Here is a 15,133-nt window from a genome sequence, read left to right on the forward strand (position 1 = left end):
ACCTCTTTTCAGCCATCCATATCCGACACTTAGCTACAAATAAGCAAGGGGGGAGTTATCGAGATCTACCTAAGCTCAAACTCCCCTCTCGCCCTGCAACGGGAGGGAGCCCAGGGCTCGAGGATCTCATAAGGTCAGGGCTTTATACCGGGATGGCATTCCAAACAAGCTTTATTATCAATCATCAGCCAAGTGTGAACTCTTGAAATTGTTTTTATTTATTTTTTGCTCCAGTTGGAAAAAAGGAATTTATTTTTATTACTTTTGTGTCTTTATTTTTTATTAGAAAAATGTTTAGACTTACAACAGATTAATCAATCTTATATATTGTGTTATACCACATCTTGACCAGACACACGTCCTCTTTTTTACTGTGCTGCATACTTTAAGGAACATGCTGACAAGTGGAAAAAGCAGAATAAGTGTGGGGGCCTTTGTTTAATACAAAGTCTAGACATGTCACAAGTTGTCATGATGCTTGTAGAAGTTGTGAAATATATTAAAGATGCAGGTAATTGTTCAGTTCTGGTATGCAGAGAAGGGTTGCAGAAAGAGGAAGTATGTCTGGGGGTACAAGAGCCAAAAGGATTCAGAATGACTGATGAGTGACGTTACACCAAACTCCACCTGTTTATCAGTTGTGTATATATGCTGGAGTCAGGAAATGTATGTAGTTGCGAACCTCTTGAATGTAATTCTTGTATTGCATTGGGGTAATGTAACCCAGACCGCTGTCATCTAATTATTCATTTGTAGCTAATAAATTACTAATATTTTTGGCATTAAAGAAAACCCACTCGACGCCTTTTCTTATTGAACACGCATGGAATTGGCAAGAAATTCCAACACTCCTTAACCTCTTACTGTTCTCACTGCCCAAGCATAGAATAACAAAAAAAAAAAAAAAAACACTTGTGTCATGCCATCAGAACTGAACCAAACCGAAAACAGTGTTAAAAAACGGAGGTAAAAAAACGTAGGCTAACTGTATTGTTGCATTCCTACATCATTTATTCATTCATTTCCATTTCAGCTTAGTCCCTTCATTCATCAGGGGTTGCCACAGCGGAATGAACCACCAACTTATCCAGCATATGTTTTACATAGCAGATGCCCTTCCAGCCGCAACCCAGTACTGGAAAAAAAAAACCACGCACTCTTGCACACACACTCACATACACTACTGCCAATTTAGCTTATTCAATTCACCTATAGCACATGCCTTTAGACTGTGGGGGAAACAGGAGCACCCGGAGGAAACCCATGCCAAGACGATGGAGAACATGCAAACTCCACACAGTAATGTCAACTGACCCAGCCGGGACTTGAACCAGCGACCTTCTTGCTGTGAGGCGATTGTGCTTACCACTGCACCACCGTGCTGCCCACTTTTACTTACTTTTTTAAACTGCAATCACTATTGACGCAGTGAGAAATATTAACTTTTCATTTGTGACGAAAGTATCTAAATGCTAAAACATTCATAACAATAGTGCCAATTGGTGTCATCTAAAAATATTTTACATTCATTTTTATACCCCTCATCCTCATTAACCTTTTGCATAACGCCTGCATTAGCCGCAGCTCTTCTCTCCAAGATTAATCTGTAGCAGCCGTACAAATCTCAACCCTCAAAGACAAGTTTAAATGACATCACCCTTGAAAGCACTCAACGCGCCGCATTCCTCTAATGGTTATAAACCTGTCTGAATGTGGGATTCGGAGGTGTGAATGTTCGGATCCATTTAGGAGGGCAATTAATGTCACCGCAGATTCAGTGCTAATGCTAAATGCTAATGAGCCACGTTGCCTTTGTTGAGGCGAATTAACTTGTGTAGCAATTTGTGCGGGTAAACAAAGAGCTGTGTGCTGAATTTCCTTTAGCTCAATTTAAACAAACAAGGTTTAGAGAGTTGTATGTGCTTTATCATTTAATATGGAGCTACGGAGACACTAATGGACAACCAACCATTAGTACAAGTCCTGTAATGGCACAAAAGAAAACATCATATGCATTTCTGCAATTGTTTTACCTTTACTGCGAAGTCATCAGTGAGAGGACTTTATCTTTTATACTAATCTAGGTAGTTAACTGTTTTCCAATATAGTGTAAAATACCAATGCACTTGGGATACATCCAGCATCAGCAGGACCATCAGAGGAGTACTATAGGTTAAATTATAGCTGCTACTGGAATAGCTTGTGCGCCTGTGCCTGCATGTGTAGAATAAAATAATTAGAGTTGGTCAAAGATTAATCACATCCAAAATTAAAGTTCGCTTCGACAACATATGCATTCATGGGCGGCACGGTGGCTCAGTGGATAGCAAGTGGATCGCCTCACAGCAAGAAGGTCACTGCTTCAAGTCCAAGCTGGGCCAGTTGGCATTTCTGTCTTCTCTGTTCTCTCTGTGTTGGCGTGGGTTTCCTGTAGGTGGACAGAGTGCACACGACGTGTCTGAAGAGCGAGGAATGATCCGGGTGTGTGAAGGGTGCATGCCGCCCCGTGCAGATACTTTCCAAGGGACATGTGCAGGATGTGCAGGGTGGCGGTTGTCGCCAACTTAAGAGAGAGGGGTGGGGGGGTTGTTCTCCCACAACTCCACACAGAAAAGCCAAATGACCCAGCAGAGGCTCGAACCAGCGACCTTCTTGCTGTGAGGCGACAGCACTACCTACTGCGCCACTGCATTGCCATTCTTTTTAAATGTCCGGGTAAATAAAAAAATAAAATTCCTCTTTGTACACAATATATTTTAATTTGGCAAACATTTGAAAAATTTTGGGACAGTAAACATGTCACGCTAAATAATTAAAATGAATCATTGACTTCTGCCGTCTTCATTTATTTCAAAAACACTGATTTTTTTCACAATTTAAAACGACATCTTTGGAGATCTTTTCGCTGGAGATACTGCTGTCCTAAAAAAAAAAAAAAAAACCTAAATAAAAAAAATCTTAGATATAGCAGAAAATTTTGGCTCTAAAACCGTCACTTTTTCCAAACCGCGGTATACATTAAACACGGTTATCGTCGCATGCCTAACCATGACAAGAGTCAGCTATTTAAAGCATTGTTGTTTTAAGTGGAAGGTTTCGGGTTGAGGGGAATTTCCATTAAAAATTGCAGATGACATGGTATTTTACAGTCTACAAATATTATGTTGCAAGTCAGAAAACAACGTAATTTTCAGAGAAAATGCACTCAATATTTTTGCAGCGATTTCAATATTTTGTTTGACCAAAGACACCTCCCTTCCATAAGCCAACTCTGCTCTGATTGGTCAGCTGCAAGTCTGTTTTCATTGGTCTTTCTGTGGCCATGTCCAGACTAATATGTTTCACATATCCAAATTGTTCTCTCCATTTTAGCCTTCCGTGCACACTTAATGTTTCATTCATTCATTCATTTTCTTGTCAGCTTAGTCCCTTTATTAATCTGGGGTCGCCACAGCGGGATGAACCGCCAACTTATCCAACAAGTTTTAACGCAGCGGATGCCCTTCCAGCCGCAACCCATCTCTGGGAAAACACTGAATGATGACTTTAGGCAAAAAAATACAAAATAATAATAATAATAATAAATAAATATATATATATATATATATATATATATATATATATATATATATATATATATATATATATATATATATATATATATATATATATCTTTTTGAGATTGTGAAGAAAATATAACGTCAAACTTGCATAGGGATCAGAGATGGCAATAGTACACAAATCCTTTACTTAAGTAGAAGTGCAGATACTCATGTTTAAAATGACTCATGTTTAAAAGTTGAAAAACTGACTACACTTCTGTACTAAAGTAAAAGTCCATGTAAAAAAAAGTAAAAGTTATCAAAAAAAGTTGGGGTCCATGAACTGGAAACTCCCCAGATCTTAATCCCATTGAGAACTTGTGGTCAATCCTCAAGAGGCGGATGAACTATCAAAATCCCACTAATTCTGACAAACTCCAAGAACTGATTATGAAAGAATAGATTGCTATCAGTCAGGATTTGGCCCAGAAGTTGATTGAGAGCATGTCCAGTCGAATTGCAAAGATCCTGAAAAAGAAGGGCCAACACTGCAAATACTGACTCTTTGCATAAATGTCATGTAATTGTTGACAAAAGCCTTTGAAACGTATGAGGTGCTTCTAATTATATTTTAGTACATCATAGAAACAACTGAAACAAAGACCTAAAAGCAGTTTAGCAGCAAACTTTGTGAAAACTAATATGCGTGTCATTCTCAAAACTTTTGGCCACGACTGTACACACAATAATCCACAATAAACATAATGTTCTGATCCATCTGCGACACTGGATGGAGATATGAAAGACAAAGGATGTCTGTACTCTGTAGGCGTATATAATTGAGCGTTACACATGAATACTATATTAATGCATGCATAGGTGATCTGATATCTGATAAGCCAAGCTTGCAGAGATGATCAAATGTGTGACGGCACCGAGAACACACTGTGAAGCACATGTCCTTTTCTCACAGACATCAGTGGGAGGCTTGTGATTTGATTAGATGTAGTACACTGAGAAAAAAAATGTTTGCTAAATTGTGGCAAACCATTTATATGGGCTGGTTTTAAACTAATTAAGTGAAGTTTATTTATAAACTAATTTCGAGAGGATCACATGCTTATGATTTATATCGTATTTGCTAATCACTATCTTCCAATCACATGAGCCCTAAGCTACTGTAAATAACCAGTTTTCAGCTCATTTTATCTTCGTTTGGAAGAAACCCTCCCCTATTCTCCTCCTTTACCTCTGATCGGGCGGCACGGCGGCCCAGTGGTTAACACTGTGAGCCCCACAGCAAGAACACTGCCAGCCCTGGTCCCACCAGGCCGGTGGGCGTTTCTATGAGGAGTTTGGATGTTCTCCCCATGTCAGCATGGGTTTTCCCCGGGTTCTCCGGTTTCCTCCCACCATCCAAAGACATTCAACATACATAACAATCAAGCATTCTCTAACCCATTTTGTTTCCTTAGCTACCGCAGCCGGGGAGTTCTGAGATCCACCGAGCTCGGGCTCCCCTCTCGCTCTGCCAATGGGAGGAAGCCCGGGCTCGAGGATCCCTTAGATCATCAGCTAAGTGTGAACTCTTGAAATGTAGTAATGTTCAACTTCATTTGTCTGTTTAAATTCAGCCCACATAAATTGTTTGCAACCATTTATCTTTGACAAAATGTAATAAATTTTTTTTCAGTGTATTCACATTAACTCATAGCATCACTTAGACCTGTCAAAGTCAGTTCCAAAAGGGCCGCAGCTCTGCACAGTTTAGTTCCAACCCTAATTAAACACACCTGATCAAACTAATTTTTAGTCCTTCAGGCTTGTTTGAAACCTACAGGTAAGTGTGTAGGAGCAGGGTTGGAACTAAACTGTGCAGGGCTTCGGCCCTCTAGGAATTGAGTTTGACACCCCTGACTTAGACTAAACTCAATCCTTTTATTCATTTTTCTTCGGCTTAGTCCCTTTATTCATCTGGGGTTACCACAGGAGAATGAACCGCTAACTTATCCAGCATATGTTTTACACAGTGGATCCCCTTCCAGTTGCAACCCAGTACAGGGAAACATCCACACACTCTCATTCACACTCATACACTATAGATAATATCGCTTTGGACTATGGGGGAAACCAGAGCACCCGGAGGAGACCCACGCTAACATTGGGAGAACATGCAAATTCCACATAGAAATGCCAACTGACCCAGCCGGGACTTGAACCAATGATCTTCTTGCTGTGACAGTGCTAAGCACTAGTGATGGGTCGTTCATGAACGATTCGTTCATTTTGAACGAATCTTCAAAATGACTCGGGAACTACAAGTCCTCTCAGGGAGTGATTCGTTCATCCGCGCGTGCGCACATTTGTGCAGGTATTGTTAATTTCAAGTCTTCATCACATTGGCAGAAGCCAATCATATGCGTTTAGAGCCGGAAAAAGAATTGATCACCTCTCGAGTCCTCTATCGGGTCTGAGTCACTTGTTCATCACGAGCCAATCATATGTGTTTAGAGCCGGAAAAAGAATTGATCCGTTCATCTCTCGAGTCCTCGGGTTTGAGTCATTCTCTCACGTGATGAACAAACGGTCATGGCCCTATCGGCTCAGACTGTGCATTGATTAAGATTAAGGGCCCTATCATACATCCGGCGCAGTGTGGCGCAAGGCGTGGCGCAGTAGTCTTTTGGTAGTTTCAGCTTGGCGCAAGAGTGGTTTTGAGGCGTTGCGCTACGCTGTTTAAATAGCAAATGCTTTAGCGCTCATTTGTGCGCCCATAGGCGTTCTGGTCTAAAAAGAAAGGCGTTCTGAGGCTGACCGCTGGCGCGTTGCTATTTTGAGAAACTATAATAGATTTTTCATTAGACCAAAACTAACCCGGTCTAAAGTCCGGCGCAGAGTTGTGCCTCGCTTACACACTGCTTAATATACACAAGAGAGCAATAGACAAATATCATTACATATGAAATATGTAAATATTAAGGATATATAGGATATAATAAGAATAGATATAGAATATAAATATAAAGGATTAAAATATTACAAAACATTATTTTCTAGCCTACATAAATATGAAAAATCACTGCTTTATGTCTTCTTCATCTCTTTTCAGGCTTTTTCAGTTCATTCATAACAATTTGCTTTTGTATAATGTTATTATTATTAGCAGCATTATTTATTATATCCATATTTATATTTGTTTTATTAAAAACAAGCTTAGATTTACCCACCTGTCGGGTTTAAGACCATATGGGGCATGGCAGGTGTATTTGGAAATAACTCAGTATTTTGACCACACTTGGTTATTATTGTTCATTTATTCGTTTGCTGGAAATAAGAACTGAATTTAGAAATAGTTTTGAAACGAATATTTAAGGTTAACAAACGAAATTAATTATTTATAGGCTAATTGATGTCTGTGCGTAAAGGTTTCCCTATCCAAGAGCGAAAGTGAAAGTGATCCATTATCTCTCATTCTCATGCAGTAGATGCTCTGTTTAACAGTTTTCTGTTAAAAAAAACTGTTAACTGTTTGCTTGTGAAATGCTCATTTTTTCCACTAAGACTTACTTTGCGTCCTGTAAATAGCAAAAGCGCTCTTGGCGCAACGCAGCTGGCTTTTAAAGGTGATGGGAGATGAGACTCTAATTGGTTTATTCTCAAAACACACCTATAACTCATTAAGAAAAACTCAACCCACGGCGCAAAGCGCATTTTCCCGTCCGTAAATTAGCAAAATGCGTTCTGACACGCCCTGAAAGCGTTTGCGCCCTGTGTTTTGCGCTCTGCGCATGGACCGTCAAAATAGAGCCCAATATGTGACTGTCAGTGTAACGTGAATGAACCCCTGACATTTGAAGACATGAAGAGGTGAGCTGAGCAAAGAGACAACAATACCATCAGACAAAAGAGCAGGTGAACACTGAATTATTATTTTCTCCTTCTTATATTCTATTTATGACTTATTTGTCGTGCAATCAACCTTTTGGGCTAGTTGTGGATGTGTTTGGAAGCAATTCGTAACATTTTAATAACATTTTGGCAAATTGAACCAAATGAACGAAATGACTCGAAAAAAGATTTGTTCATCTTGATGAACGAGACTCAAAGATCCGAGTCAGTAAAATGATCCGAACTTCCCATCACTACTAAGCACTGAGCCATCACGCCACCAAACAATTTCATATTAGTCAACAATATTTCTGAAATTAATAAAACAAAAATGTAAAATATATATAAATTTACAAACATTTACGCATTTAATTAAAGAGACTCAGTGATTGGCTAAAAATCTGTGCGCAGATTCCTTGTGGGCGTCTAACCTTTACAGCTAACCACTGAGCCACCATGTCACCTAAATCCTTTTACACTGCATATTAATATCTTCTCTCACCGTTAGTTTGCTATGAGTTAAGTAAAAGAAAGCCCCGCCCCCTACTCAATATTCCTGAGGCTTCGGTTTCAGCCCCGCCCCCAACCAATATTCCAGTTCAACATCAACATACTGAAATAAGTCTCACCAATTTCTTCACGCTGACTTTAAAGGGCCACGAACCCTGAACCACGAACCTAAGTGGTGGATTTACATGTGTTGTTCGCTGGCAAAGCCCAGAAGGCGCTATAAATATTGAGTGTTGGTAGTTTGTGAGAGGATGAGCAAGTTCTTTTTCACATGTCCTCTGAATAATGCTCAAGGATTGTGTCCGCAGGCACTGAGCTTCATCCCACCTGCTTGGCTGCTTCAAGTGATGTGTTTTATAAAAAGACTCAGCTAAAAAAGTCGACAGCGAACAAACCTTGATGTTTAAAAACACACACAACAGCTCATGCCGGTTCATAATCTACAATCTGATGCACACACTGTAAAGACATGAATCTTGAGGGGCTTTAAACAAAATTGATGCGATCATTAAAAAATAATGTGCATATTCCATGTGCATCTGGATTTATTATGAAATGTTGAGAACATTTCACTAGTAAGATCATGAGGTAGATGAAGAGTTGCAAAAATGTCTCTCTATTATCTGAAATATTCTTCTAACATTAGCATTTTTTCAGTTTTTGTTTGGTTATTTCACTTTAAAGGCTATGAAATGAACTGAAAAGTGAAATCACTCAACATACACACATGAAGACCTCGGAGAAATGCTCATTTTAATATACAATCAATATACAATGCAACACTTTCTACATTCGCATTTGTACACAGCACCTTATAACCTGTATATATATCTGTACATACAGCTCAACATCCAGATCTCTGGACTAACGGCATCTCTGTTCAATTCATTCATTCATTTTCTTGTCGGCTTAGTCCCTTTATTAATCCGGGGTCGCCACAGTGGAATGAACCGCCAACTTATCCAGCAAGTTTTTACGCAGCGGATGCCCTTCCAGCCGCAACCCATCTCTAGGAAACATCCACACACACATTCACACACACACTCATACACTACGGACAATTTAGCCTACCCAATTCACCTGTACTGCATGTCTTTGGACTGTGGGGGAAACCGGAGCACCCGGAGGAAACCCACGCGAAGGCAGGGAGAACATGCAAACTCCACACAGAAACGGGAACTGAGCCGAGGTTCAAACCAGCGACCTCCTTGCTGTGATGCGACAGCAGTACCTACTGCACCACTGCCTCGCCCTATCTCTGTTTAATGTTTATCATCTTTTTGTCATATTTAATTTGGGTTGTCACTTTACGTACACTGGAAGCTTCTGTAGCCAAAACAGTAATAAATCAGCAATAAAACTGCTTCCGATTCTGATTTTTATTGTAAAGTGTTTCTGTTTATTTTACACAGTGAGGTAAAAACATATTGAGGTAAAGTTGGTTTTATAGTCACACATTCACACTTTTTCCTTAATAATATAATATCAGAAAGGTATTTATTTGCTAATTATAAATAGCGAAATCCTATTAGCAGCAACAATGAATAAATGCAACACTGTTCACAGTCAAACAAATAGTGCTGATGTTGTTAAAAATCATACTTGCATATGATTTTAAACTCAATAGTCAAAGTACCATATACAGTAGTGCAGGGGTTCCCAAACTTTTCAGCCCACGACCCCCAAAATGACAATGCCAGTGACTCCCCAATATTCTCTGAGGTGCTGGTTATGAATACAGAAACCTTGTATGCAATGACACACACACACCAATAGACCCAAGTCTATTCTTTGTTTGTTTTTTTATGTATGTCAGTGCTGTAAATGGGCTAGACAGTTTATCCTGGCGTTATAAAATCAATCTGCTGCATCTGAAAGTATTGCTGTGCCTTTAGTATAATGTAATTACCAGAGAAGTCGCAATCCAATAGAACTAGTAACTATAAGCTACTATAGTAACTATATAGTTTATAGTAACTATAAACGACAATTTTTTTCTCTTTAGTAGGTTATTGATACAATACAGTAAGTCTTAAGGTTTAATAAAAATTAATTGATTTTTGAAAATCACCAGGCGACCCCCCTTTATTGTCCCACGACCCCTCGGGAGGTCCCGACCTCCACTTTGAGAACCTCTGATATAGAGAGCATGTCACAAGTTGAAAAACTAATGTCAATGTGCATAAATAAACCAACACTAAGCTTGAATCCAGACTTTTATCAACAACACGAAGATGCCAGGTGTATTATATTACGACATGATTAGAATCAGCTGGGCGGTAAGTGAAGTAACAGGTAGCCAACCAATACCACAACATCACGATTAAGCCCAAAAGCAGCAGTCATATATTAAATCTCTCCCTCACAGAACGGCAAAAGTACAAACATGACCGCGTGCTCGTCAAACTTACATGCGCGTTCTTGTTCATGCACTGAAGATCAATCATGCACCTTTAGTCCTACCACTCGATGAGCTTGAGGTGTCCACACGCGCTGAGACGCTGTCGAGTTTCTTCTCCATTGTGAATGTGTGCTGTGAGTGTTGTTTCCAGGTTTGTGTCCGTGTGGAGCGCACTTTACAGCGGCAGACTGAGAGTGACTGTTGCGCTTCAGCGTTCTGCAACTTCAGCTGATGCTGCGCTGATGATGCGGTCGATGCGCGTCACCGCTCTTTTGGGCGCGCGCGCTCTCGCTCTCACATTTTTAATGGAAAAGATTCTTGTATCGTTTGTTTGTTTATTTTAAATAATAAATTCTGCTAAATTATCAGCTGTTAAATAAAATACTATATATAATAATTAAACATAAATATAATACTGCCAATTCAAATTATTGATATAGTATAAATAGTTTGAATTATTATTATTATTATTATTATTATTATTATTATTATTATTATTATTATTATTATTATTATTATTATTGTTATTATCATTATATATTTTACATTTTGAACATATTATTTTAAATACGTTTATTTAAAAAAAAATACGTTTAAACTAACGAGTAATATATAGTGATTTGTACACTTTCACTACAGCTATTACTAATACAATATACATATTATATGTAATTACAAATATAACATAACACCCATTAATATTATTAATAATAATAATAATAATTATTATTATTATTATTATTATTATTATTATTATCATTATCATTTTATTAGAGGTACTGATAATAAATTAATTAATTAATTAATTAATTAATTAATTAATTAATTTATTTATTTATTTATTTATTTATTTATTTATTTATTTATTCATTCATTCATTCATTTTTTATCATAATGGTTATTTTATTATCATTATTATTATTAAATTAATTGATAATAATATTTATGCATTTAATATTATCATTTTATTAGTAGTATTTACAATAATATTAAAATATTTATTTATTTATTCATTAATAATCATATTTATTATTTATTATCATTATTATTGTTATTATTAATATTAGCATTTTATTAGTAGTACTGATAATAATTCTATTTATTTGTTTAGTGTATTATTTTAGAATCATAGTTATTATTTTTTATTATAATTATTATTAAATGAATTTATAATAATTTATTTATAATAATTTATTTATTATGATTATTTATTTTTATTATAATTTTATTTATTATATTAATTTATAATCATAATTATTATTTATTTGTTTGTTTGTTTGTTATAATTATTATTATTATTATTATTATTATTATTATTATTATTATTATTATTGATATTATTGTTTATTTATGTATGTATTTATTACATTAATTAATAATCATAATTATTGTATTATTAATTTGTTTGTTTATTGTTATTATTATTACTATTGATGTTATTGTTAATTTATTTATGTATTTATTACATTAATTTATAGTCATAATTATTCTTTCATTTATTTATTTATTTATTTATTTGTCTGGCTGTTTGTTTATTATTAATATTACTATTAATGTATATTAAAAGCTTTCTTCTTCAAAATGTAATGTATTACTTGGCATTTCATTGTTTAAATTATTTTTCAATGTGGCGATTTCTAAGTGAACATCTTTGTTATTTTCCTTTATCACTTTTCCTACAGTAGATTTAACAACCTTTTCCAGCAAAATCCAGCCAATAAGACTTGACCAACATATTACTTATGACTCATTCAGCATTACATAGATTTCTGTCTAACACCTGCGCTGACACTTCTCACACATCCACTGGAAATCACATTTAAACTCGCTCATTAAAAGTAAAAGCAAAAAGAGAAAATAAAACTCAGAAAAATTCAATCAAATTCAAGCAGTAGTTTTGAAGTATCCAGATACAGTACTTTCTGCGGTGACTATTAAATAATTATTATTATTAATAATATTGAGAATACTAATTTTAATTGTCTATTATATAAATTAATAATACTATTACCAATATTAATAATAATAATATTTTTTTGCTTGTTATTGCTGTTATTAGTACTAATAATTTTATAATAATAATTTATCATATAAATTAATATTAATAATAATAATAATAATAATATTAATGATAATAATAATTGTTATTATTAATATTATTATTATTATTATTTGTTTGTTTGCTTGCTTTGTATAATTATTATTATTATTATTGTTGCTGTTGTTAATAATAATTATTATTATTACTATAAGAATCTTTTATTTTTATTTGTTTGTTATTATTATTATTATTAGTATTACTACTACTATTGATAATAATTTTATACTTATTTGATTGTTATTATAATAATAAATGATAATATTAATAATAATAACAATATTTTTTTATTTATTTTTGCTTGTTTGTATTATCATTATTATTTTTATTATTGATAATAATAATAATAATAATAATAATAATAATAATAATTAATTCATAATGTTAATTTATAATAATAAAAATAATATGTATTTATTTATTTGTTATTATTATTGTTGTTATTATTGTTGTTGTTGATAATAATTATTTATCTATTCATTATTTTAATTTTTATTTATAATAATAATAATATAAATATTAATTATTATAATTATTGTAACTATAATAATACTTTATTTTTAATTTGTTTGTTAATATAATTATTATTATTATTATTACATAATGTATTCATTATAATTATTTATAATAATTTATTTAATACATTAATTTATAATAGTAATTTAAAATATTAATAATAATAATAATTTTTTTCAATTATTTATTTATTTGTTTGCTTGTTATTATTATTATTATTATTATTATTATTATTATTATTATTATTATTATTATTATTATTAGCATTATTATTATTATTATTTTTAAAATGTACCTAACAAAATTTATGTTAAACATTAAACATTGTAATTTATTAAATAGAATATAAATTTATAGTATTCATTTATAATAGTATAACACCTTTTTTCACACCCACTCATTAAAAGCAACTGCAAAAGAGAGAATAAAACTCTCTAAAATAAAAAATTCAAGCAGTGGTTTTCAAGAATACAGTACTTCCTGCACCGACTGTACAGTAGTTATATTGTACCCTCCAGCAGGAACTCATAGACTGCACTGTATTTCTGATCTGACATCCACTGTAACCTGATCGTCTGCATTATACTCCAGTTTCAGACTTGTTTCTGGGATCTGCCAGTAATAAAAACTCACACTTCCACGCTCAGGCTTCATATGCTTGTTTGATGGAGATGGAAAAAAATATAAATATATATATAAAAAAGACTGCATAATTCAGCAGATGGGACTTGACATTTCTGACAGCTTTCCCAATGACACTTAAATGGAGCTCTGCAATACAGCTAATGCTGCTCAAGATGTTATGCTGCATTATTTTATAATCCCTTAAAGATATTAAATGATCATGACTAAACATTACAGGTTTTAATGACTTAACTAAATGTATAAAATGTGACTAAAGATTAAAGTTTGGTATTTTGGACCCATAAAACACAAATTAATGTTTGTTTAAATTATATATAAAAAAATAAATAAATAAAAAACACAAAACAATACAAGAGCAGATAGTTTAAAATGTTTAAAACCTAAAATATGTAAAATATTATTTGTACAAGATATGCTATACTAGTATTCAGCTTAATGTGTAATGTAAAGTAGGGTAATTAGGTTATAATATATATATATATATATATATATATATATATATATATATATATATATATATATATATATATATATATATATATATATATATATATATATATATATATATATATATATATATATATATATATATATATATATATATATATATATATATATATATATATATATATATATATATATATATATATATATATATATATATATAATAACCTAATTACCCTACTTTACATTACACATTAAGCTGAATACTATATATATATATATATATATATATATATATATATATATATATATATATATATATATATATATATATATATATATATATATATATATACACATACATATATACATACACACATACATATATATATATATATATATATATATATATATATATATATATATATATATATATATATATATATATATATATATATATGTGTGTATGTGTGTATATATATATATATATATATATATATATATATATATATATATATATATATATATATATATATATGTATATATATATATATATATACATACACACACACACACACACACACACACACACACACACACACATATATATATATATATATATATATATATATATATATATATATATATATATATATATATATATATATATATATATATATATATATATATATATATATATATATATACATATACATATATATATATGGCTTATATGAAAGGCAAAGGCTTCTAGGTTATGCTTATTTTACCAAAATAAAATATGATTATGCCTTAATTATATAATCAGAACAGTAAAGTCTGACTTTGTTTAGACCAGGCATGTCCAATCTTGGTCCTGGAGGGCCGGTGTCTTGCAAAATTTAGTTCCAACCCCAATCAGACACACCTGGGCTAGCTAATCAAGCTCCTACAAGGCTTTCTAGAAACATCCTTGCAGGTGTGTTGAAGCAAGTTGGAGCTGAAATATGTAGTACACCGCCCCTCCAGGAACAACTTTGGACACCCCTGGCTTAGACAAAAGTCTTGTCACCAAACAGAAGTAATGTCCAGTATAGAATATAAACTCAT

The 15,133-nt window shown here is 33.2% G+C and overlaps 1 protein-coding gene across 3 annotated transcripts in view; it reads right to left on the minus strand.

The window, feature by feature from the left end:
• kcnip4a (potassium voltage-gated channel interacting protein 4a) overlaps nucleotides 1–10,537 on the minus strand; it is a 313,734-nt gene extending 303,197 nt beyond the window's left edge. For 2 of the 3 annotated variants that reach the window (XM_087262464.1, XM_087262459.1), the window contains exon 1: nucleotides 10,392–10,537. In XM_087262464.1, coding sequence (XP_087118590.1) covers nucleotides 10,392–10,461 — 70 coding nt within the window. In that variant the 5' untranslated portion in view covers nucleotides 10,462–10,537. The remainder of the gene's footprint in view (nucleotides 1–10,391) is intronic. The other variant, XM_087262460.1, reaches the window with a different exon arrangement.
• Nucleotides 10,538–15,133: the final 4,596 nt, after the last annotated feature.

The sequence above is a fragment of the Danio rerio genome, chromosome 7 (assembly GCF_052040795.2).
Source record: "Danio rerio strain M-AB ecotype USA chromosome 7, GRCz13ab, whole genome shotgun sequence".
Classification (NCBI taxonomy): Eukaryota; Metazoa; Chordata; class Actinopteri; order Cypriniformes; family Danionidae; genus Danio; species Danio rerio.